The following is a 24,923-nucleotide window of genomic DNA, read 5'->3' on the forward strand; positions in this document are numbered from 1 at the left end:
GAACGTCTACCATCTAGCCTGGGGTGGCCCTATCATCAAAATTAACGAACAAGCCACAGAATTGCTTAAGATCATGGATTGCCATGAGATTAAGCTTGCTACCAAAGAAGGACTAGTCACCTAAGAACGTGGCTAATTATAATTGATAATCGATCTAACATTCTTATCTATAACCTTATTTTATCATCTTGTATTACATGAGCGTGCAGATAAGATCTAACATAACTCTAACCATTGGCCAATCAGGATGTAGATCAACATTAATATACCAACTCACAAACTACTATAGCACTGCAACTGGGCAGCGACAGATATTAAAGTGCTATAGAAATTGCTTAGCCAACTTATCGCACTAAGGCTTATAAATGCATTAAAATCTTATATTAAACTTGCAATAGTGGCCTTTACAGCGGCTATTCGCAAAGCGGTTGATCAATCAGTTCCATGGGCTTATCTAAGTGCGTGGAGCAATCCAGATTTTACACCTGAATGCAAAGAGGCTGTACGAACCTGCCGCCAGCTACGACATCAATTCTCAAACACCCACAATCCGTGGATCTAGAGGGCTTACCTACAAGCCTGCAATAAGAAGAAACGCCTAGTCAAGAAATCCTTATGACTAGGCTATTAACGTTGCGTACAGTAGGCAATAGAGTAAGGCCCCTTAGGCCTCTGGAAATTAGCAAAGTGGGCACGCTCGCGTAATGGAACATATAAATCAGGAATCACCCCAACTCTACAAGACTTGGATGGCCATACAGCGGAAACAGTGGAAGTAAAAATACAGCTTCTTAGGGAAGTATTCTTCCCAGCTATCCTAAATGTAGATCTATTAGACATCATAGATAGCTAATATCCATTATAAATTGAATTCCTAGAGATCCCACACCATAAGATTAAGTATATTATTTATTCAACGCCACTAGATAAAGCGCCAGGTGAGGATAGCATTCCAAACAGCTTCTGGCATAAAATCATTAACATTCTAGTAATTATTAACACTCTATATGAGATCTTTAATACCTGCATAAGAATTGGCTACAATTCTACTCACTTCCAGCGCTTAATCACTATTATACTACATAAAGGCGGCAACAGGGACTATTATATACCCAAGATGTATAGATCTGTGGCCTTGCTCAACACGCTTAGCAAGTTTCTCAAAGCAATTATTATATGCCGCATCAGCTATGCTATGGAAAGTAAAGGATTACTTCCTTCAAGCCACCTAGGTGGCTATAAAGGAATATCCACGGATCATGCCATACAGATCATCCTTAATCAAATCTGTGGAGCCTGGGGACGTGGCCATGCTGTTATATTTATGCTCCTATTAGATATCAGCGGTACTTACAACAATGCCCACCACCTACAACTACTACACAATATGAAGAAACGATGTCTAGGGCACTTTGTGCCGTGAGTGACTGCCTTTCTCACAAATCAAAGTACCAAGATACGGATCCCTGAGGAGATATCTAGCCAAATTCCTATACCAACAGGCATCCTACAAGGATCACCAATCTCACCTATCTTATATCTGATTTACAACGCGGATCTGATTGAGGATTGTGCAGATATAGTTAATCACACAACAATAAGTGGATGGATGGACGACGTAGCCTTGATAACCATAGATAATATAGAGACAGAAACAATAAGAAAGCTTCAAAAAGCTAGCAAGATCGCAGATCAATAGGCAGTATAACACACTTCAGTATTTGACACAAAGAAGTATCAACTAATTCACTTTATGAATCCACGAAGTACGATTAATCCTAAATCGCAGCCAATCTAGCTGCGCGATAAAGTTAAAATAAAGCCCAAAGAAGCTATTAAATATCTTAACATCCAGCTTAATACAAAGCTAAGCTTTGACACACATCGTGATGAAGCTATTGTAAAAGCAGGCACCAGCCTAGAAGCTCTACATGGCCTATCAGGATCTACATGGGGGGTTGCACTAGGCTCCATGAGAAGGATCTATTAAGCAATTGTTATCCCACAGATGCTGTATAGCGCTGCAGCCTGGTTCCAACCAGATCTCATGAGCCAGAGGCAAATTACACAAACTATACATAAATTTACAACTATCCAAAAGCGCGCAGTGTGCCTGATCAGCGGTGCTTTTCATACAATGGCTGTGGAGGCCCTCAATATAGAGCTTCATCTAATGCTAATCCGGTTGCAACTGGATTAACTCATAAAGGCTGTAGCCATCTAGATCCGCACAGGTCCTACCTTTGCAATTCCTGATGGCCTAGTTAATTAACGCACCAGCGACAAACTTAAGCTTGACGGATACACTCCCATAGAAGCTCATGCCTAGAAGAAGGGCGGATGCTTATTGATTCCCCCCAGAACCTTAGCAGAGAAATGGGAGAGCCAATCTGCATATATTTAGATACTATGGTATGAGCTTTCAAAGGTTGTAATTGATGAGCAAGAGAAGGCAGTATCAGTATATAACGACATCACATGCAAGAATGAGCATATCGCAATATACATGGATGGCAGTAGATATCAAGGCTATATTAGCGCGTCCATGGTCATTCTAACATTCAGAAAATAACGAATGGAGTGTATTAGTATGGAAGGCACCTCAACAGTATACGCAGCTGAGGTCTGTGGGATCAAATTTGCGCTTGAAACTGCGCTTCAAATTGCAGATCAGGACATACGAACCAAGAAACTAGTTATTTTCTTAGATAGCTAAGCCGCGCTTAAAACTCTCATGAACCTGTGTATGGTCTCTGGTCAAATGTACATTCAGGGTTGTATTGATTCACTGAGGAAGTGTATGGATGAGAACATCAATGTAATACTGAGGTGAATTCTAGGCTATGAGGGTGTTCCTAGAAATGAAGCTGCAGACAGGGCTGCAAAATATGTAGCTCTAATAGGTGCATGAAGGTAAATCGTACCTGGAGATCTATTAAGTAAAGGATAGACTATACTTACAGCAGCTGTAAAACATAGAATACATTAATTAATTAAGGATACCTGGGAGAGACAGTGGGACAAGCAAAAGATAGGGAAATCTACTAAAAAACTTGTCACTTAGCCTTCTAAGTGCACACTTCAATATTGGACCTTTCTCTGTAAAGCAACATCGTCAATACTGATACAGCTACGTACCAAATAAATTAGGCTGGCGTACTATCTGTGGCAAATTAATAGGCGAGAACAACCATACTGTGCCTGCGGCCTATCTGGTCAATCAGTACAACATATTCTTATAGAATACCCACTATATAAGAATAAACGTGGTCTCATATAGTCACGAATCAAGGGATTCCGACGCACAACAGATCTGCAAGCATTACTCAAGGAAAAAAAGGCCGCAATTGCAATCGCGCAGTTCATCATTGACACGCGAGTGCTTAATCAATTCCGTGAGGTAGATCCGGAAGCAGTTGGCACCTATGAAAGCGCAGAAATAGCGGCTCAATTGGAGCCTGCAAATGACAAGGACACTGACGTAGGAACATGTATGAATACGCACGTAGATGATGTGCATTCTAGTTCGACGTCGTTATCAGTAAGGACCAGGATTGACACGAATACGAGCCTTGGATCAAGTGATTCAGAGCTAGCCAATGGGATGCGATGTAGAGGACGTACAATTCGGATTTGCAAAGGGTGAGATACGCAGATTTTTATGAGGGATACAGGATATGTGGGTATGGAGCGAACTGGTGCAGTTCAGAGGACTTGAAAAGAATTTGGGAATTCTTGTAGGCGGGGCGTACGCGCACTAGCCGACCAAGATGTTTGATTTATTTGTTTGTTTGACATGTTTGCATTTGTTATTCTTGTTTCCTTAGCTTCCGTTCTCTGTGGCGCGCCTCTATGGCGCACCACCCGTGGCTGGGCCGCGGATCTCTTGGTGCCTGCAGGCTTAGGCACACACCTGGATAGCGGCTCTTAGTCAGCGGCCAGCTACAACGGGTAACGTAATTCACCACCGAAGCGGCACCACTACCGAGCCGGCATTTTTTCCCGAGCGCGTACACGATATTGATTTTATATTATTCAACACGTCAATATGCCACCAATTCGCAATAAAAACCGGAAAAATTTAGATGAGCAAGAGGGACAAATCTTATTAGCAATTTCCGATTTACAGAATGGCCGAATTCAACGTGTAGCTCAAGCTGCAAGGATTTACGAGATCCCCCGGACAACTTTACAAGATAGACTCAATGGTATTCAACAAAGATCTCTCGTACGCGCCAACAGCCATAAATTGACTCAATATGAAGAGGAATCGCTTGTCAAATGGGTGCTTGATTTAGATCGACGTGGATTACCCCCCCGGCATTCTCTTGTACGAGAAATGGCTAATTATATACTTTCACAACATGGCAAACCACAAGTTGGAAAAAATTGGATAACTAAACTGATTAAACGCCGTCCAGAGATCGATTCCAAATTCGCAAGGAAATACAACTACGAACGTGCTAAATGCGAAGATCCAAAGATAATACAAGAACATTTTGATCGCGTACAAGCTGCTATATCTGAGTACGGCATCTTACCGGAAGATATATTCAACTTTGATGAGACTGGCTTTGCTATGGGACTCTGTGCAACTGCAAAGGTTATTACTGGAAGCGATCGATATGCTCAGCCGAAGCTTTTACAGCCTGGAAATCGAGAATGGGTGACTGCAATTGAGGCAACAAATTCAACTGGATGGGCTGTGCCTTCGTACGTGATTTTCAAAGCAAAGAAAAACGTACGAGAAGGCTGGTTTGATGATCTTCCAGATGATTGGCGAATCAATATTAGCGATAATGGCTGGACTACAGATCAGATAGGATTAGAATGGCTTAAAACCCATTTTATTCCCTATATTAATGGTCGTACGGTTGGAAAATATCGAATGTTGATTCTTGATGGCCATGGAAGCCATTTGACTCCAGAATTTGACCATATATGTACTGAGAATAATATTATTCCAGTCTGTATGCCACCTCATTCTTCGCATCTCTTACAGCCTCTTGATGTTGGCTGTTTTGCTGTTTTAAAGCGACATTATGGGCAGCTTGTTGAGCAACGAATGAGGCTTGGTTTCAATCATATTGATAAAATGGACTTCTTAACAGCATTTCCACAGGCTCGTACAGTGGCATATAAAGCTCAAACTATTCGGAATAGCTTCGCAGCCACTGGATTAGTGCCTTTCAATCCAGATCGAGTTATACAACAGCTTAATATTCGATTGAAGACACCAACCCCCCCTCCAAGTCGATCAAGCAATACGGCATCATCCTGCTTACAAACACCTCAAAATATACGCCAATTTATACGCCAGTCGACTACAATCAATAAACGTATAAATGAGCGTACAGAAAGCAACCAAAATCAAGAAATCAATCAGGCAGTTGTACGGTTGTCAAAAGCCTACAAAATGATAGCGAATGATGTTTTACTCGTACGGAAAGAGAACTACGATTTACGAGCTGCACATGAGAAAGAGAAGCAAAAGCGCCAAAAATCTAAAAAGCAAATATCTATTGAGCAAGGGGTTACTAAAGAAGAAGTGCAAGCGCTCGTACAAGGTCAGGTTGAGGCATCCCATGCTGTTACTACTACTCCGGCTGAGCCGGAGCTCCCAGCTTCTCAAGCAGTCGTACGCCGCCAATATCGCTGCAGTGGTTGTAACGTTATGGGGCATAGAATTAACCAATGCCCTAGTCGTATTAGTAGTTAGATTTTTGTATATAATTTGTATGTGGCTTTGAAAATTGGGATTTGAAATCAATATCGCGTACGCGCTCGGGAAAAAATGCCGGCTCGGTAGTGGTGCCGCTTCGGTGGTGAATTACGTTATATCAATACTACTACTACTACTACTACTAAACCTAAAATGCCAGATTCGTGAAGATCCTTTAAGAGTCAACTATCCTCCTTGCCAGGACTTCCCGTCATTCCGCAGAATCAACGCCGCAGAGTTATCAGATAGAGAGGAAATAGTTGATGGGGTTTTTCGAGTTATTCACGATAGGACACCATTGATACTAAAGGTGGTGGACCGTCCTTTCTACCAGCCTCGTGATACGGAGGTTCTACGGCAAGAGCTGGAAAACCTCAAGCAATTCCAAGGAGTCCCTAATATCGCCTAGGCAGTCGGTATTACGATAGACACTAACCCGTACTCTACGTCGACAACATTAGACGCTCAACAGGTCGTCATTGGGATTTTGCTAGAGCTTTAGAGCGGTGGCTCACTACAGCAAGTATTTGACAGGAATTGCCTTCAAGATTACTCTTGGCAGCAGTGGCCTCTTCAAATCGCAATGGCCCTAGATTGCTTTCACAGTCCGTGTGAGAACAGTCCAGATATGGGCCCGTAGACTACCCCCGAAACCATTGCGGCCAATCGGTTTGGTCATCACCAAACAAGGCAATATATTGATTCTTGATCTCTGGCCAGTCGCTTTCATTCCGCAGGAAATAATGGTAGGTCTCACTACCCCGGCCTCTTCTATACGTGTAGGCCTTAAGTGCCCAGCCGTCCATAGCCAAAGTACGATAAGTTTTCATCGTTTCATATATTTTCGATATGTCGGTAGAGTGTAACGGAGTAAGCGAAGCTAGCTTGCCCAGTTCTTCCCGGGACGAACTGCGCAGAGACTCATACATGCTCTTCCAATGCGCCCCGTCCTGTATAGAGTTACTCAAATGTCCCGACTCAAAGCTGGAATTGAAAAGGGAGAACGGTATTATATCACCGCTCTTATCAAACCTACAGTATTTTGCTCCTTCAATGTTTGGATTTCGGACCGTAAAAGTTCTGTCTCCTTGTGAAGCGAAAGATTTTCATCATTCACAGCAGACTTTTCCTTCTCTATATTATTGATCCGAGCTTGCAAGTGGTCGACGTCTGACTCAGCCGTTGCTAAACTCACATAGAGCTTCTGGACTTCCTGCTCAAGCCGCTCAATTTTCGCAGCCATAGCAGGATCGCCGGTGGATGATGGCCCAGAAGTCTCGGCTGACTTATCAATGCTGTGCTCTCGAGATTCCTCTGACGATGTATACGGTCCACTGAGCGAAGTTGGGATTCCAACTGGATGTGGGATGTCACTTGCCAATTGTTTACTGGTAGTAGAATCATCAGCTGACACAGCCGTCAGCTCGATGACCCGTGAGCCAGGCTGATAGAAGACGCAGATTGGAGCGTTGTCAGCGTTACTATTCGCTGTATCGCGGCATGACCCCACCCCTGAGCCTTCTTGAAACCTCACAGCAGGACTAGAGAGCGTCTTCCAGTCCGGGTGATTGTAGGACATTTGCGATATCGTCTTCTCTTTCGTAGCAAGAACTGTAAAAACACGGATCTGGAGTTTAGATTGACCGGATCGCCAGCAGACTGCAGAGATGGGCGCTCTGTAGCCAAGTTTTTGTTGCTTCTTGATGATAAGAGCTTATGACCAGTCCAGTTGGCACAGTTTGGACATCTGTCAGTCACCGGTACGAACGACTTGATTGCACTTTTAGGAGAAGTTCAGAAACTCACAGCGATAGCTCCACCTGTAATCTCCGTCACAATACATCTCACGGAGCTGCATATCAGTGCCTTGATAATAGAGTCGCACATCTTGCTTGAGCTTATCGGACACGGCAGAAAGGCGAGTGTCCTCTATGGCATCATCGATAATTGCATTATCTTGAATTGTCCACACCTGATCATTTGCGTCATACCTGATCTCACGTAGCGGACCCCCATCCTTGCTGCCAGCATCACACTTCTGCTGATAGAATAGTCGGAGCAACTGGTCATCCTTGTCGGGGCGTGCTATTGCAAGTTGGGAGCAAGGAGCAATCTCTGTTTCTGTCGCAGGCCCGATGGTGATAGAAGTCCACTGTGACATTGTTTCGTGATTTCCCAAGGACTATGTATGCACTACCAGTGAGATTCTGTAGACGCGACACTTTCAAAAGTCGGAGGACGAGGAAAGTCCACTATACCTGCCGAATGTTATTCTGCTCATCCAAAAAGAACACTCGGATCTGTAAAGCAAGGTCAATGATGGCATATTCCCAAAAACCAGGTACAGAAGCGCTTAGATAAGAACCTACCTGCGTTGATCCTCCATCCTCAGTCCAGCGCGTAGCTGTAATGGGCGTATTGTTCTTCGCAAGGTCGGTGACCACACCGTCGCCTTTGACGAACCAGCCATGTTCTTGATGATAGCAGGATTCCCGGATAACTTTGTCCACACCACTAAATTGGTAGTAGACTCGTATATGTCTCTTGCCATCACGGAAAAATTCAATGGCATCGAGACTTGCAACGTAAGCCATAGGGACAGATCGATTGCTAACGGGAAAGGAACTTATTCGCAGTAGTTGGACAAAATTTGCGATCCTGGTAGATAGACTCAGTACAGGAAAATTCGACAGACTTTTGTCCGAAGCCTACAGTACCCGTCGCTTCACCTCCCCCCACCCTATTCGGACTGGGTACACACATCTCTCTTCTGGCCCCACCGCCAAGGCCTTAGCGCAGATCATCTATCGAGCGGGCCGCATCAAACTGAGGGGCTCGGTAAAATGCGCTCATGTACGTTACAGTAAAATCTCCGTTAATATATATTACGCGTATTAAATTACAGCTCATGGAAATCCATGGAATTCTATGGTGGATCTCTGCAAATCATGTCGGGAAGGCCACCTGAGGCCACCTTGCGCAAGTAACTTGATGATCTGAATACAGTACGAGCTATTACTTACACAATCAGTCCAAGTACCGGTCGTACCATCTGATGTACATCGACGAGACTGGGTTCGACAAACGGATTGACTTCAGCCGAACAGGCTGCTTACGCTCTACTGGGTCCGATCGGTGATTGAGCTATGATTTGGAGCAGTTTAAACCATTGTTCTCCAGATTGAGTATTCTTGGAAGTTAAGAGTACGTCTGTGCATTGAGTAACAACCAGAATTGAGCAACCCTATTGTGCACGCACAAGTTAAAATCTCACTAAGATGGATCGGTTGTATCATAATGAGAGAATCCCAACCTGCACGTACAGTAGCGACAAAGCCCATAAATTATCGCGGATTCTTACGCTCCTACAGCCTAAAGCAGACAAGGAAAAAGAGCAATGAAGCAACACAACCTTGCGAAGGTAAGCTTGGCATTTATTAGTACTAGGATGAGGGAAGGCCAGGTGGCGGTTTCGAGAAGCTAATGACAATAAATCTTCCCGAGTAGATGCTGCTGATGGCAATTCTCGCCACGGTCGGCATGAGTACGGACTGGTAGATGGCTGGACTTTCATATTCTGAAGGTCGATATTCCATCGGTAGCCATAACACCTTGTGTCCATTCCATGTAATCCAGGATCTGTCGGGATGCAGGCCGTACCCACATTGTCGAGCTTCTTGAGGCTGAGACTGGATTGGACCTTTAGCGTCGACATGGAGGCAAGCATCTACTTTTATACAGCCGAAGTTGGTGAACAGGTATAGTCCGTTAGTGTCGAAGGAGACGGAAGAGACCCTGCTACCCTTGAGTGTGTGTTTGACCTCGCCTGTCGCCGCATCCCAGAGCTTAATGGTCTTGTCGCGCGATCCTGACGCTATAAGCTTCCCATCAGGCGAGAATGCGATCGACCAAACTGTATCGTCATGGCCCTCGAGCGTGTGTTTGTCCACGCCCGTTGCCACATCCCAGAGCTTGATGGTCTCGTCCTCCGATCCTGACGCTATGAGCTTCCCATCAGGTGAGAATGTGACTGACAAAACTGTATAGTTATAGCTCTCGAGCGTCTGTTTGACCTCGCCCGTCGCTACATCCCAGAGCTTAATAGTCTTATCGCGCGATCCTGACGCTATGAACTTCCCATCAGGCGAGAATGCGACTAACGATATCATATCGCTATGGCCCTCGAGCGTGTGATTGACTTCTCCCGTTGCCGCGTCCCAGAGCTTGATGGTCTCGTCCTCCGATCCCGACGCTATGAGCTTCCCATCAGGCGAGAATGCGACTGACAATATCATATCGCTATGGCCCTCGAGCGTGTGTTTGACCTCGCCCTTTGCAGCGTCCCAGAGCTTGATGGACCTGTCCTCCGATCCCGACGCTATGAGCTTCCCATCAGGCGAGAATGTGACTGACAATATCATATCATCATGGCCCTTGAGCGTGTGTTTGACCTCGCCTGTAGCCGCATCCCAGAGCTTAATGGTCTTTCCGCCCGGTCCCGACGCTATGAGCTTCCCATCAGGCGAGAATGCGATCGACCAAACTGTATCGTCATGGCCCTCGAGCGTGTGTTTGTCCACGCCCGTTGCCACGTCCCAGAGCTTGATGGACCTGTCCTCCGATCCCGACGCTATGAAGTTCCCATCAGGCGAGAATGTGACTGACAATATCATATCATCATGGCCCTTGAGCGTGTGTTTGACCTCGCCCGTAGCCGCATCCCAGAGCTTAATGGTCTTGTCGTGCGATCCTGACGCTATGAGCTTCCCATCAGGCGAGAATGCGATCGACCGAACTGTATCGTCATGGCCCTCGAGCGTCTGTTTGACCTCGCCTGTCGCCACATCCCAGAGCTTAATGGTCTTGTCGCGCGATCCTGACGCTATAAGCTTCCCATCAGGCGAGAATGCGATCGACCAAACTGTATCATCATGGCCCTTGAGCGTGTGTTTGACCTCGCCCGTAGCCGCATCCCAGAGCTTAATAGTCTTGTCGCGCGATCCTGACGCTATGAGCTTCCCATCAGGTGAGAATGCGATCGACCAAACTGTATCGTCATGGCCCTCGAGCGTCTGTTTGACCTCGCCTGTCGCCGCATCCCTGAGCTTAATGGTCTTGTCGCGTGATCCTGACGCTATGAACTTCCTATCAGGCGAGAATGCGACTGACGATATTATATCGCTATGGCCCTCGAGCGTGTGATTGACTTCGCCCGTTGCCGCGTCCCAGAGCTTGATGGTCTCGTCCTCCGATCCTGACGCTATGAGCTTCCCATCAGGTGAGAATGCGGCTGACAAAACATAGTCATGGCCCTTGAGCGTCTGTTTGACCTCGCCAGTCGTCGCATCCCAGAGCTTAATGGTCTTGTCGCGCGATCCTGACGCTATAAGCTTCCCATCACGCGAGAATGCGACCGAGTGAACACTATCGTGATGGTCTACGAGCGTTCGAACCAATGGACCCCAGTGCTTACCTACGGCAGGTCCCTCTAAAACCCATTGTGGCTCCTCTTTTTTAAAGAGTTCACGCGTTAAACTGCGAGTCGGGCTGAAGAGAAGCGCCGACACGTACGTTTGAAGCGGAGCGTTCTTGATTACTAATCCGTTGTGGAGAAGAAACCGATGCGCATCTACTATCAGGGAGAGTAGGCTAGACTCGCTGGACATAGTCTGTAGTACGTTAGGAATTTTTTTTACTATTTTTTGAGGTAAGAGGTTTACCTTCAGGAGCCTTTCCAGGTTTCCCATGGCGAGTATTGTATCGGATAGCGCCCCTAACAGACTTGAAGCCTCGGCCCAGTAAAGGAAGTAACCTTCAAGAAATTTTTGGACTAGGCCGCCATCACCTAGGTCATTTCGTTGCGGTCCCTCGCAAAGGTGGTCAACCCAGTGGACGCAGGAGTACCGTACGGATGCCAGCGGATCTGGAACTGGCATGTTGAGATCGTCGATGGAGGATCCAGGATGGCGCAAGCTGTAGATGTCCCGCTGCAGCGTCTTTATCATTGCCTGCAGCGATCGTAGGGATATATCGTGGTGGGCCTTGGCGCGACCAGAGGGGAAGATTTTCTTCTTTGCCTCCAGCGACGTCATGAACTTTCTGTTACCGGCCTCTGCATCATCAGAGGGCGAGATTAAGGCTCCCTTGCCCCTCAAGTAGTCGTTGGCCGACTGGTGAATAATGTAGACTCGGCCATCTCGCACAGTGAGGAATGAGCCGCAAAGCCCTATGACCTCCTCAAGCGACTCGGCACCGTCAGAAGACTCGGCACCGTCAGAAGACTCGGCACCGTCAGAAGACTCGGCACCGTCAGAAGACTCGGCACCGTCAGAAGACTCGACACCGTCAGAAGTATCCTTTGTACGTTTGACGAGGGAGGCAAGCTCAGCCAGGGTGACGGGCCGATACACAAGTGTTATAACAGCGAGAATCCGTTTACAAAGATAAACATCATCCGTATCCGCCAGATTAAGTATCTGCTGCATCATGCGACCGTATAGAGGATCTAGACCAGGAGGAAACGCTTTTAGAGCCGATCGTGTCTTCTTGGGTCTGATTTTCTCGAGATTCTCACAGACCAAGGCCACCCAAAGGAATGTGTTGTCTGCTTTCGCGCGTAAGTATTTCTTGACTGTGTCTTCCGTTCTAGAGTCGTACCCCTTCAGCAGTGCCAATTGAGACACCTTGTAGCAGATGTAAACACTAACAGCAGCAGCGATGGACTCGGGGTTCAGCTCGAGACTGAGCTTTACTTTATAGTCGGCAAGATTTAGCTGCTGCTCAATGTCGTGCTTGTTGCGGCTGGAGACAATCCACTTAACGCGGGATGCAGACGTATTCTCAACGATGAGCTTCAAAAGCTTCTGCAGGCCAGTCTCGCACTCATCCAGTGCGTCGATTATGATATACGTTTTTGCCAAGCTAGGATCTCGCAGCATACCCATGAGAATCTTGGATAGGGCGACGAACGCGTTGGTATCCTCGAAGAGCTTGCTGCCAGACTGTTCATACTCCTTGCGAAGATTCGAGGCCAACGACGGCTGTTGGACGGCGAGGAGGTAGATTAGGCCTCTTAGTACTGCCGTGACGTTGTTGAGATTCGCGTCGGTGCCCTGGCAGAAGAAGTAAGAGAGGGCGGTTGGAGGAGAAGTCGACTGTTCTGTCTGCTTAAGCTGAGCAAGCTGCCGCTCTAGTTCGTCGACAATGCCGATCAGTAGCATCGACTTTCCCTTGCCTGGATCGCCTTTGATCCAGAGCAGCCGGCTCTGGTCGTCATTGCGCCATTTTTGGAAGTCAGAGTGGTCGAGGATCCATTTGTACGAGCCCTCTAATAGACCGCCTTTGGTGCGCTTAATCCGCTCCTTATCGTCGCGGGGGTCGGTCAGGCGCAGGTCGTTTAAGCATTTGTCATTTGCCTCCTTGAAGTTGTAGACGATGTCCCCAATCGTTCCTTGGTTAACTCCTAGTTGGAAACCCTGATTATTGTTCCCCGCAAAGGTTATAGTGTTGTCCGGAGCCATTCTCGAATAAATGGGGGTTGGGTGTTGTGGGGTGGTAGTTGGGCTATCGTGTACGATGGATCAGACGGGGGATTGTTGGATCCCCATCCCCTCCCCGCTGCTTAAGTTCCACGTGTTAAGCAGCCAGTCCGCGCACGAGCCATGCGGGCCGGTGAATAATTGTGTCTTCAAGCTGATGGAGCCACGTCAGGAGGCTGTCAACCCTGGTTGGGCATCGCCCGCGCCGTCACGAAAAGAGCTTGGCTTGCATGTCATGCGATAGTTACAGCACCCCACCTCCCTTCGCCGATAAGTTGCCACGGCAAGTGCGTCCAAGGAGGGGACGCTGTCTTGTCTGGGTCTTCCTGAATCACGGCGCCATCAGGCTAATGACGAGAAAACGAGCAACTATCTATAGCTTCACATTCGAAAAGGCATCGCTAGGTGCCTTGATTAGCTAGTGCATTGATGGGGCGCACAGATCGCGTTCAACGTCAAAATGCAATTGGTAAGCCAAACCTCGGAGTCCTTCTATCCACCCATATTGTAATCCTGAGGCCACCTCTGGGAGACGACCGTGAAGAACATGGAGACTCCACTTCAGGCTACATAACCCTTTTCTCAATTCGAACTCTTAAGTTACCATAAATTTCCTTGAAATTGCTGGACCGTGACGGGAGCTTCTACCGCCTTCGTGGGACCCTGGGGTGGGGCCGGGGTGCTGGTGTCGGATTAGTCAGTTTATTCCAGGCCAATCCTGAAAAATGTTTTACTAGGGTCAAAGAAAAGAAATGACTAGCAAGATTGTATGTATTCCGTTCTGTGTCTGTCTATCCATCAGGTTTCAAAGCCGGGTCCTTTATAGACACCTTTGGCGGGGTCATTTGTGAGCTATCATGAGGAGTAAACTTTGAGGGCTGTATCGATAAGAAGATGACTCCCTATTTGCTGAAGTGTAGACAGCTTGAGGTGACTGGATGACCTGATCAAATAACCTCTCTTCTACATCGCCGGATATCCCGGTTATCTGACAGCTGGTGGTTGTGGGGCGGGCGGCGGCGGCAGATCATCAAAGAACCACCAAGCCTAGCCAGCTATCTTTGACTGTCAAAGATCCACTAAGGGGGTTCTATGGGATTCGACGGGATTCTCACGAGATAGGAGTATCATTACTTCGCTAGATACCGTATCATACCAGATGCATTTTACGAGGCTCCTCAACTAATTTTGGCTAGTTCAATAAACGATCTGCGCTAAGGTCTTGGCGGTGGGGCCTGAAAAGAGCGAGTGTGAATCGGTCAAGCCGATTTCGAGAATGACTGTACACTACGCAAGGCATTTGACAGGACGCGACAGAAACGGGTAAGCGAAAACAGTGGTGCATGTAATAGTTTACAGGCGTCTTAATTTGTGAATGCACAATACCTACGGGAGAAAAGTACACGAGCTAAAGTTATTTCGGATCTAGCTATATGTATACCAGTGATGTTGTAACAACCAGCAGGCTTGGGGGTCTCACTATTCTAAGAAATGCACCCATGACGTCTCAAGTTGGGTTTCAACTACAGCAGGAGAAGGTTTATATGTTCGAGGATGGTTTCAGCTCCACCTCGACTGTTGGAGCTATTCGGAATAGGGAGATCTGGTATAACTTATATGTCTATAAAGATAGCAGACGCTCCAGGATAGCAGAAGATAGGTTTCAGTACATTGACATTCCATACCCTACCTTGTATACTCAATTCTTGTGATCCCTCTTGAATCCCTATACGTATCCCTTGTAACGTTGTTACAGATGTCTTGGGACTGTTTCAGAGGAAAGTAAAGAGAGCTGAATTATTACACTGAACCTGCAAACTACTGTAAGAGAAAGGTAAAACACTATAAATGCGGCGTGCTGTATCAATTAAAATCAAGAAAGAGGCTCATAGTGGTTCAACCACTCGCGAACCTCCCCAGTCCATCGGTTTGCCACTCCTTTCATTACACCTTCATCAGTGTACTCATTACAATTTCGATCTTTGTCTATCTGGCTAAGATCGTAGCCATTGGATAATGCTATCTGGCAAGCAAGATCGACGTTGTCTTTCATCTGTTGGGAAGCCACTCGTGATTTATGCCAATTAGCATACATCTTCACTGCCTCGTCGAGCGGAAGGTCCGGAATCACAATAGGGTCAATGATGCTGGAGTTTGAATGTGATGCCGAAGGCGGAGAACCAGCTGGAGTAGCCACGATAGCCGGTTGAGGAGATGGTGTTGGAAGAACATTGATGTTGATCGGCAAGTATGGAGATTCAATCGATGAGTTTCCCTTGGCCCTCTGTTCCCGGATCATATCTGGAACGTCATCATGGGTTTCGAGGAAAAGGCGGTTTTTCTTTACCATATCCACAAGATGTGTCAAATGATGCGTATTGAGTCTGTAATGTTTTTTACCAACGGGATCCTGCCAGCAGTATCCCTCTGAATTTTTGCATGGTGGTCCAGGGCATTTCATCTTATCATAAACATCCCGCCAAGGTGAATACTGACCAGAACCCCGTTCAGCATCAATCCGGGCTTCGCGTTCTGCCAGCATAGCATTTGTCACCGATCGTGTGTTCCTTTTCTCGCCATTCCTTGTTAAAGACTGGTCGTTGTCATCTGCTACGTAATTAACGCAAACATCTAGTTTTAGCTTCTTGCCCCTGCGAAATAGCTCTTTCCACTTAAGGAGTTGCTTTTCCGTCATTTCCCAATCGATATCGATTCCCTCAGCTTGTTGGTGAAGTTTCTGTGAACGATCGTTCAACACGGAAGCCATAACCGTAGTATCCTCCAACCGAGCGCGTCGGTCGCTAAATAATTTTCGGCTTTTCACACATTCAACCTTCTCTCTCAAAACTTTTTGCCAGTATGTACCAGGTGCAAGGACCACATCTGGTTCTGTGACTTTTGTAACTGTTCGGTTGTTCAGTTTAACCTTCCAGTCAATGAGATAATGGAGATAGATTGGCGGATGCTCATCGTAAGTTTTATCCTTGTCCCATAACGTTGGAGGGATGAAACATAATTGATCAGATTGTGGTTCTCGCTGGGAAGGATACTCCAGGAATGTGCTGGATTGGGGACTATGTATATGTGGCGAGGAAGCTACGCTGAAATTACCGGGGGTGGGGGCATATAGAAGATCGTTATCCCATGAATCGTAAGGCTGAGGCGATATATTATCGTCTTGATGGGACCTGTAACTCATAGCCACAGAGTGATACGTGGTGCTAGCAAACCTAAAATTAGTGATGCGTTAGTTTCCGAGCCACATCAGTGCATGGGGCCGCCTGAAAAGAATGACTAGCAGCTGCATGAATAGTCTGTTCCGCCACAACCAGTGTTCTGCGTAGATAAAAACCCTGTTCAAAAGGCCAACGGTTCTGTATCTTGTGATGGCAACAGAATACGAGATAATTCCCAACAACAGATTGCCAGGTTACAGTAACCAGACACGGGTCCAGACAGAGTCGAATATTCCAGAACTGTATTTTATCACCATACATGTATTGTAAATAAAAATCGGTATCGAGAGGTACAGATTTATTTCCGCATTAACATTATTCCTACACTATTCTATATTTATAAGGATATTCACATCTGATTTTGGTAACGATACTTTTGTAAGAAATCCCGTTTGGTGCATCATACGTTCGAGTGTCATTAAAATTCTTAAGCAACTCATGATCACCTCGTATATAAATTTGGGAAATTCCAGCAAGAATAACCCCTAAGACGGAACAGAGCGCCATGAAAAGCTACAGAATAAAGTCAATCACAGTGGAGTCATTTGCATATCAAAAACGGCTGAGCAGCAAAACCACTGCGTTGTTTTTCCTTTAAAAATTAAAAAACTTTGTCGAGGAACTAGAGTCTACCTTCTAAGCGTCATTCTAATGATTTGGCTAGATGGTTCACAATCGAAATCCAGTAAGAACCTCTTCTGCCTATTTTCAAAATAGACTTGGGTCGTTTTGTTTCCATCTTGAAAATTGACAGCATAGCCGTTACTTGAGGGCTTTTGAGTAGTATGGAGGCTCTCCTATACCGATTATATGACAAGGTTGGAGATTGAGGATCTGCTTAGTGCCATAGAATGAAAACTGTGAGGTAGGCTGAGCGGTATCCTTGAAGGAAAGCAATCGAAGTAATTTTCTGTCGTTTAGCAGAAACGGATCCTCTGGGCTTTCGATTTCCGAAACATTAAGTGTAATACCCCAACGAAATTTGATCTCTCTCGTGCGTGGATTATATTTATATGGACGGTGTAGGCACTCTAAGAACAATTTCCAGCGATAGTTAGGGTCCGCAATCCTATCACCACAGTGAATCGTCACATAGATGTCTTTCTTCCCGACTTTGTCGAGCATCGGACCGAAAAGCAAAGGGTTGCCCTGAAGCCGCGTTATTTCCTGGATCCATACATCGCTCTTGAAGATCGAATTCCACAATTTGCCGTGTTTGCTATGTTCCGACGAAGCAAGAGATGGTAGTGGTTGTCGAAAAGCGAAGATATTGTCCCAGACTTCTCGAGGAATGTTCCCAAGCATCATGAATCCCAGGTTTGTAGTATGTAGAATAAATCATGAACAAGCGAAAGACTCTCAAAGCTGAGAGCTTGTATGGAGAATGACATTAATATATACCTATCCGCCCACCATGAATCCGGAATTGACTTCATTCCTGTAGGCGATCATGCTCTTCATATTTTTGAAATCAGAACCTGGATTCAATTTTCCAGATCTCAATTTCTAGATCGAAACGTCAGATTCGAAGTGACCAGGTCACCGTTCCGGGCATGGAGCAAAACGTATATCGATATTCATCTGAAGCTGTCACTACAATTAGATCGCCGGATCTTAGGAAAACTTTAGGAAAAATCCTGGAATAACACTGTTCGTGCATTGCCTATTCTTTAACTGATATATTAATCGACTGATAAGATGGAACTCGGGAGCGTTTCCATTTCGAGTATTAGGCGACAAGACGAGTCTGGAATAATCTTGCCGAACGACAGCTTGCGCAACGTTTAGGCTCCGCGGCTTTAATGTTCAGTCGTTCTCTAGTGATCTCGTTTGTAATTTGGTCAACTGACTTCTATCTCTTTTTTTCTTTTTCATTTTTACTATTGTAAAAGCAAAACCAAGAGGGAAAGCGCATCAATCGGGCTGCATCGCATCCAATTCGTACTAGCATCAACTCATGCCAAACTGGTGCTACTACCAGCTCTACTGAAACCAATCCGCATCTGGATTTTGGTTGCTTTGGACAACAGAGACCTACTAGAAACGACTAAACAAAGAAAAACAATAGCAAAGTAGCGAAAACACAAGAAGAATCGTAGTAGGATTCGGAAACCGTTTATGGAAGTCGGCTAACAGCATCCTATATATGTTTGTTAACCCCTGAGCAAAATATAGTGGATAAACTAGAGGTTCGCGGGAATAATCACCAGCACTCAGATTGCTCCTAATTTTGAACACATTAAAAAGGCCAATTTGATTTACTCAGGCTGGCGTGCTCAAGTCGGTCAATAATTACCACACATCCAGCTTTTTACCGGTGCCTATATCGACCTTAAAGACAAAATTCGTAATTCGCCTGAAATACATTCTCCCACGGATTTGTAATTAATGCCACAACTCAATTTCTATTGGTTACAAGAAAATGAATTCTATATGTGTGCGCGTATGAGTAGGCTTGATCGCCATGCCATAATCATTTCATCACTAACGTCGAGAGACACCTCGCGCACCTATGAAAACGCACCCACGCAGGTAAAAAGTACTGCTAGAAAGAATCTCAGTGAAAATAGACCTCCTTGACAGTCTATTTACCAACTTTCGCCTGCTCAATCGACGTGGTTGAAGCATGGGCCCGAAAAGAGGTAAAAAGGGCACTCCGTGGCCAGAACCATGGTTTGCAGATGACCCTGATATACGCGCATACGTAGCTGCAGCCATCAAAGATCTCGAGGCACTGAAGAAGCACCAAGAAGCACTGAAGATTGGCATGCCCCGTGAGCTCTCGACTTATCTCAGAGAACGCCCCAGTGTTCGCGCAGCTTCCAGCCTCTATGAATGTCACACACACGGGCTGGCTCCTAAGCGAGTATAAGATCAAGGAATAGAAGCTCACAAATGCCCACCTTGTAGTTATATTCAATGATGAAAGAATTGCTAATTTTGCAATCTAACACAGCCTTATTATTAAGGAAAGACAGCACAATGTCTCAATATATGACAAAGCAGCCAATCTCCAGCAGTGCTTCAAGTGTTAGATGTATAAACATCTGTCAGTGCTAGATCTGCTGCGTGTACTGTGCTGAATCTCATGATACAGGGGATTGCTCTACACCGAAAGAGAAAGAATACGCTAAATATGCTAATTGCACTGCAGAAAATGTCCATATCAAAGATCCCGCCAAGAGACTCAATACGAAACACTTTGTGTATGCGAGGGAGTGCCTGATATGAGCTATATGCCTTGTAGAGGCACATCAACAACGTACATATGGCCCACAATATCATACTCCTGTGATACAACCTGGCAATATTCAGCCCGAAGCCATCTCACTAAATGACCCTACACCAGCTGAAGCAGCCAATACAGAGCAAAGTCCTCGCGCACTGGCTCGTACAGCTACCACACGTTGATCTGCCAACTTAAGAAGTAAGAGTGCAGCAGCCGTCCAAAAATGAGTGGCAGAATAATCTGAGCTCAAGCCGATAAGCCCTACATCAGGTGATCCTACCAATAGATCCTCGAAAAAAGCCTATGAGAGCGCAGTGAGATAAAGATCTAGTTATAGATATAGATCCTAATCCTGAACCTAAGACAGGACCTAAGACCCAGATCAAATATATCTATAATACATGTGCACGTCAGAATATGAAGCCTCTACTAGGAACCCTGGTTCTGCAATCAGATATTACTCCACTGGAAATTTCACATGTGCAAGCTGTTAGGACTGTCCACCAAAGTAAGAGTGTGCGTACAATCCTAGATGATGACTCATCTGAGGATGAACTTACCCAGCCATCAATCCATGAAGCCCCTCAGGAGCCAACTGAGCCAGCTCAGGAGGCTGATACGCTAATGACCACGAACCTTGAAGACAGCACCTGGGCTAACAATCAGTAATGTATTGTAACACCAATCGACTACAAATCCTGCAGGCTAACTGCTGGAAATCGCGGGACGAGGTCCAGATGCATCTCTTTGGTGAGAGCGAGGTGCAAAATTATGATATCCTGGCTATCCACCTACATCAACAAACATACTGACCCACTAACAACATACTCACTAGCGCTCAAGGGCAGCTTCCATATCCTACTGCAGCCCACACCCAAGGAAGAATACAAGAAACGCCCACGAGTCTGTTTCTACGTCAATAGAGGGCTAGATCCAGCCACATGGGAGGTCCAATACTATAATAGAGATCTGAGCACATTGACACTTCATACAGCCGCCCATGGAACTATCTATATTCACAATATATACAATCTAGGAGTCAATAGCAACAAGGAATCTGTAATTAGTGCTCTGCAAACCGCCATGGCACCTAGGGTATAGTATATTATATTGGGGGACTTCAACTAACATCACCCGCTGTGGGCGGGCCCGCGGTACCGACACGTTGACAAGGAGGCCACTAAATTAATTAATCTTATAGATGAGCATGGGCTTAAGCAGCTCCTACCACCAGGCATAATCATGTATGAGAGAGTTAACGCTAAATCTACAATTGATCTGGTGTAGGCATTACACAATCTAGCTAACTGGGTAGTGAGCTGCGACACTAAGCCAGAGTGGTAGTATAGAGTAGATTATATCCTAATCTCTACTCAGTTTAACCTTACAGCTGTACATGTTCCTCCAATGGTTCGCAAGCAGTGAAATGCAATAGATTAGGACCTCTTCCTTAAACTGATAGATATATATAATTAGCACCCAAGGGAGCTTAATGACAATGAGGTAATCAATGAGGCAATCCGCTATCTAGTTAAGGTAATCAATTAGGCAGCTGAGTAAATAACATCTACAAAATAGATCAGCATCTACTCACGAGCGGGCTACACCCTAGAGATGGTAAAGCTTAAACACCACGTATCTAGGTATAGACGACACGCACGTTGTATAAATATAGATTAGGCATGGAAGGACTACGCAGAGGCTAGGAAAGAGATGAAATGGCGCACTAATGAGCTTGCACGAGATCTACATCGCTAACGAATTGAGCAGGCAACAGAGTCAATAGATGGATTCTGGAGAATTGCCCATTAGGTCCGCAATAGGGGCAAATCACGTACCACATTTACTCCAATGTTACACTACAATAACATGAGTTATACAGCCCCAAAGGAGAAAGCAGCTCTATTCCGAGAGGTCCTCTACCCAGAGCCCCCAGAGGTAGATCTGTCAGATATTGGACTATAATATAGATATCCCAAACTGTATATGATGTCACCAATCACGTTAGACGAAGTCCGAATGGCAGTAACCAATGTGAAGCCCAACAAAGCACTAGGGCTAGATAGGATCCCCAATCTGGTTCTACAAAGGCTGCTCCCTACTATTGAGGCCTATCTTGTTAATCTTTTTAATGTATACCTACATTAATAATATTGCTCTGACTATTTCTAAAAGTCGATAATAGTCATCCTTTGCAAGCCTGGAAAGCCTAATTACTCTAATCTAAAGGTGTACTGCCTAATAGTGTTACTGAGCACAATTGGCAAAGCACTAGAATTAGTGTTAGCTAGACATCTCAGCTATCTAGTGGAGCAATATAATCTTTTACCAAAGCAACATGTTGGAGGACGTTGTGGCCATTCATGCGAATTAGCAATCCATCTCTTACTAGAAGAGACCCATAGTGCGTGGAGAGAGGGCTCATGAGTAGCCTTAGGGCTTGCACTTGACGTGGCAGGGGCTTTTGATAACATCAATTATATAAGGCTAATACACGATCTACGAAAGCGCTGGGTGCCAGATGACCTAATTGACTAGATTGAGAGCTTTCTAAGTAATCACCGCACATTAATCACACTCCTAGAGGGCAATATGGGGGAATTTCTAGTCAATATAGGTATTCTGCAGGGCTCCTTATTGTCACTAATCCTCTTCCTATTCTTTAATGCAGATCTTATTAAGCAGATACTTGCTAAGTACCTAGACGTGATTGTACTTGGATATATTGACGACATCTTCATCATGATATATAGGGCCTCCACTGTAGCCAACTACTATACACTCACTAAAGTACACCAGGTTGCAGAGTGCTGGGAGAGGACACATGCCTCTAAGTTTGCGCCTGCCAAATATCAACTTACCCACTTTTAGTGGAAGCACTAAATGGTGCCTAAGCTGAGTGGTAGGCTGGATGTACCTCTTACAATCAAGGGAGTAGAAATTAAGCCTACAGACTTGATCAAATATCTAGGGGTTTATCTAGATACCCATCTCACTGGGGAAGTGCACATACAGGAGATGAGAAAGAAGGCTGCAAAACTAGTGGTGGGATTAAGCTCAATTGCAGGATCGACATGGAGAACGCCCCTGGTTCATCTAAGGAAGATATACATAGCTGTCCTCCAACTATAGATTATGTACGTGTGCTCTACATGGTATATATGAGGTGGAAGAGGGTTCACCAGTGCGCAGCGAGCTGCAGAGCAAGCCATCCGATCGATCCAGGATCAGGCTCTTCACCAGATATCTGGCGCGTTCAAATGTACGTCACGACAGGCCCTAGAGATCTGTCTCCATGTACCACCTGCAGAGCTCACGCTCGCAAAGCTGGCTGAGGAGGCCTGTCTGCAGATCATGACCTCACTACTTCGATCTACGCTTTACTAAATATATAGCTAAGCCCACTATAACGACCCATACACGTGTCGGATTAGTCGGTTTATTCCAGGCCAATCCTGAAGAGTGTTTTACTAGGATCAAAGAAAAGAAGTGACTAGCAAGATTGTATCTATTGAGTTCTGTCTCTCTGTCTCCATCAGGTTTCAAAGCCGGGTCCTTTATAGACACCTTTGGCGGGGTGATTTGTGAGCTATCAGGAGGGGTAAATATTGGGCTGAAATCTAGGTGCCCAGATATATGCCTAAAGGTGCCTTTTAGACCTGTAAGATTGAACAGTCGATCTTTCTGCCTCGTTTGAAAACCGAATTATCTGACACGTTCCTGGCCAAGCTCATAACTGTCGGAAACTAAAACATAATACCATTTCACCAAATAGGACGCCCTTGATGAAGTAACAATTGCGCCCTCCGTTGCTTCCTGAAGTTTCTCAATGACTTGTTCCGAAATATGCCCAAATCGCTTGTGCCATACATTCCCAGGGTCCTTCAATACTTTTCTCTCGAAAGAACTGAGTGCTAAGTCGTTTCCTAGAGAACTCCTAGGTTTTCGACTTTCATCCCATTCAATCAGATAAAGCCTTCCTTTCTTCTTCAGTCCATAAACATCTTGTTTCTTTGTCACCAATCGTTGGGTCAAACCATTAAAGAAGAGTCCATATTCCTTAGCCATTCCTTGCAAGATAATATTGGTATGTATTCCTAGAATGTACTATGCTTTCTTCACTCCGAGGATAGGAACTTACCTGTATGAAGCAGTGAATCCATGGGATGCGTACTGTGCGCCATTTTGATGTAGGAAGAAGAAGAAAGAAAGAAGAGAAGGAAAGAGGGAGATTTTTTGGTGTTTTGTAGACTAGACAGGTGCTGGGCGTTTGTCGTGGGTCAGGTGACTAGAGGGCATTAGATAACTCAGGCACACAATTGTACGAATAACCTCAATTCTGACTAGATACAGGATTCTGTACGAGCTTCCTTAAAGAACTCTCCCAGCTTGGCCAATGAGCACCTCATTCTGACTTGAATGAGCTCTACAGCTTTAACCGCTTTATTCAGAGAGGTCCCATCCTTTGTACGAGCATATGTCGCATCAGTAATGATCTTTCTTCTTCCAAACATAACACGTTCCTTAGAATTATATCTCCATTTTGCACCATACTGTTCCTCGAGAGTCTGAACAGCTGGCTGGCTATTTAAGTATATTACTAGTTTCTCTATTTTACTTTCATATGGATGTGGGAAAGAAGTCTTTGATGTAGAAGCAGAAGCTATTCTAGCTGGCGCTTAGGCAGCTATAGCATATCTAATAGCTTGGTTTATCACTAATCTATAGATCTGCATTGACAACCTGGAAGTTGCTATACGCCTTCAATCTCCCTTTACAAGATCCTCCTAAGGAGTCTTCAAATCTTTCTGTACTCTCACAGCCACCTGGCTACTTCACAAAAGGCTTCCTCACATCAAAAGTGGAGCTATCTGAATCCGTTAGGTCCCTGGACACGCGAAAATCCCTAAGAATGAAGCAGCTGATCTTGCTACTAAAGAGGGAGCCACCTCTATCTCTTTCTCCCCACACAAGTCCTCATATGCCTCGCTAAAGAGATATGCCAAGGCTCAATCCCTTTCAGCTGCTCAGACATTGTGGCAGAGTGTGGCACCACAGATATATCAAGACCTAGAAATAACTACATCTTCTAAGCGCCCAAAACAGCTTCAACTTAACTGACTTGACCTTAGCCATATCATTATAACCCACACTGGTCATAGGGACTTTGTGGACTACTATGAATGTTTTAATTAATA

At 45.4% G+C, this 24,923-nt stretch overlaps 9 protein-coding genes across 9 annotated transcripts, besides 5 other annotated features; 5 read left to right on the forward strand and 4 right to left on the reverse strand.

The window, feature by feature from the left end:
• Positions 1-3,268: part of a mobile genetic element that runs on past the window's edge.
• On the forward strand, positions 1,118-1,699 carry TSTA_059800 (uncharacterized protein; the record flags this gene model as incomplete). Its single annotated transcript, XM_002339828.1, has 2 exons — positions 1,118-1,419; positions 1,450-1,699. The coding sequence occupies 2 exons, from the start codon at positions 1,118-1,120 to the stop codon at positions 1,697-1,699; spliced, it is 552 nt and encodes a 183-aa protein (XP_002339869.1).
• Positions 3,269-4,048: 780 nt separating the features above from the next.
• TSTA_059810 (pogo transposable element, putative) lies at positions 4,049-5,719 on the forward strand (the record flags this gene model as incomplete). Its single annotated transcript, XM_002339829.1, has 2 exons — positions 4,049-4,304; positions 4,422-5,719. 2 exons carry the CDS (start codon positions 4,049-4,051, stop codon positions 5,717-5,719), a joined length of 1,554 nt encoding a protein of 517 aa, XP_002339870.1.
• Positions 4,094-5,584: a mobile genetic element.
• Positions 5,720-5,844: 125 nt separating the features above from the next.
• Positions 5,845-5,867: a microsatellite.
• Positions 5,868-6,218: 351 nt separating this feature from the next.
• Positions 6,219-7,883, reverse strand: TSTA_059820 (uncharacterized protein; the record flags this gene model as incomplete). The annotated part of the gene is made up of 3 exons (XM_002339830.1): positions 6,219-6,672; positions 6,759-7,398; positions 7,564-7,883. 3 exons carry the CDS (start codon positions 7,881-7,883, stop codon positions 6,364-6,366), a joined length of 1,269 nt encoding a protein of 422 aa, XP_002339871.1. The 3' UTR covers positions 6,219-6,363.
• Positions 7,884-7,974: 91 nt separating this feature from the next.
• Positions 7,975-8,355, reverse strand: TSTA_059830 (uncharacterized protein; the record flags this gene model as incomplete). Its single annotated transcript, XM_002339831.1, has 2 exons — positions 8,092-8,355; positions 7,975-8,022 (listed from the first exon to the last, which is right to left on the reverse strand). Exons 1-2 carry the CDS (start codon positions 8,314-8,316, stop codon positions 7,975-7,977), a joined length of 273 nt encoding a protein of 90 aa, XP_002339872.1. The 5' UTR covers positions 8,317-8,355.
• Positions 8,356-8,915: 560 nt separating this feature from the next.
• TSTA_059840 (Pfs, NACHT and WD domain protein) lies at positions 8,916-13,242 on the reverse strand (the record flags this gene model as incomplete). Its single annotated transcript, XM_002339832.1, has 2 exons — positions 8,916-11,391; positions 11,443-13,242. 2 exons carry the CDS (start codon positions 13,240-13,242, stop codon positions 9,166-9,168), a joined length of 4,026 nt encoding a protein of 1,341 aa, XP_002339873.1. The 3' UTR covers positions 8,916-9,165.
• Positions 13,243-15,133: 1,891 nt separating this feature from the next.
• Positions 15,134-16,567, reverse strand: TSTA_059850 (uncharacterized protein; the record flags this gene model as incomplete). The annotated part of the gene is made up of 2 exons (XM_002339833.1): positions 15,134-16,490; positions 16,524-16,567. The coding sequence occupies 2 exons, from the start codon at positions 16,565-16,567 to the stop codon at positions 15,134-15,136; spliced, it is 1,401 nt and encodes a 466-aa protein (XP_002339874.1).
• A 2,555-nt stretch (positions 16,568-19,122) lies between these two features.
• TSTA_059860 (uncharacterized protein) lies at positions 19,123-19,381 on the forward strand (the record flags this gene model as incomplete). The annotated part of the gene is made up of 2 exons (XM_002339834.1): positions 19,123-19,270; positions 19,293-19,381. 2 exons carry the CDS (start codon positions 19,123-19,125, stop codon positions 19,379-19,381), a joined length of 237 nt encoding a protein of 78 aa, XP_002339875.1.
• A 761-nt stretch (positions 19,382-20,142) lies between these two features.
• TSTA_059870 (uncharacterized protein) lies at positions 20,143-20,826 on the forward strand (the record flags this gene model as incomplete). Its single annotated transcript, XM_002339835.1, has 2 exons — positions 20,143-20,390; positions 20,430-20,826. 2 exons carry the CDS (start codon positions 20,143-20,145, stop codon positions 20,824-20,826), a joined length of 645 nt encoding a protein of 214 aa, XP_002339876.1.
• Positions 20,620-23,103: a mobile genetic element.
• TSTA_059880 (uncharacterized protein) lies at positions 21,715-22,596 on the forward strand (the record flags this gene model as incomplete). Its single annotated transcript, XM_002339836.1, has 3 exons — positions 21,715-21,858; positions 21,901-22,129; positions 22,397-22,596. The coding sequence occupies 3 exons, from the start codon at positions 21,715-21,717 to the stop codon at positions 22,594-22,596; spliced, it is 573 nt and encodes a 190-aa protein (XP_002339877.1).
• Positions 23,104-24,363: 1,260 nt separating the features above from the next.
• Positions 24,364-24,906: a mobile genetic element.
• The last annotated feature ends 17 nt before the right edge of the window (positions 24,907-24,923 follow it).

The sequence above is a fragment of the Talaromyces stipitatus genome, genomic scaffold (assembly GCF_000003125.1).
Source record: "Talaromyces stipitatus ATCC 10500 scf_1105507295523 genomic scaffold, whole genome shotgun sequence".
NCBI lineage: Eukaryota > Fungi > Ascomycota > Eurotiomycetes > Eurotiales > Trichocomaceae > Talaromyces > Talaromyces stipitatus.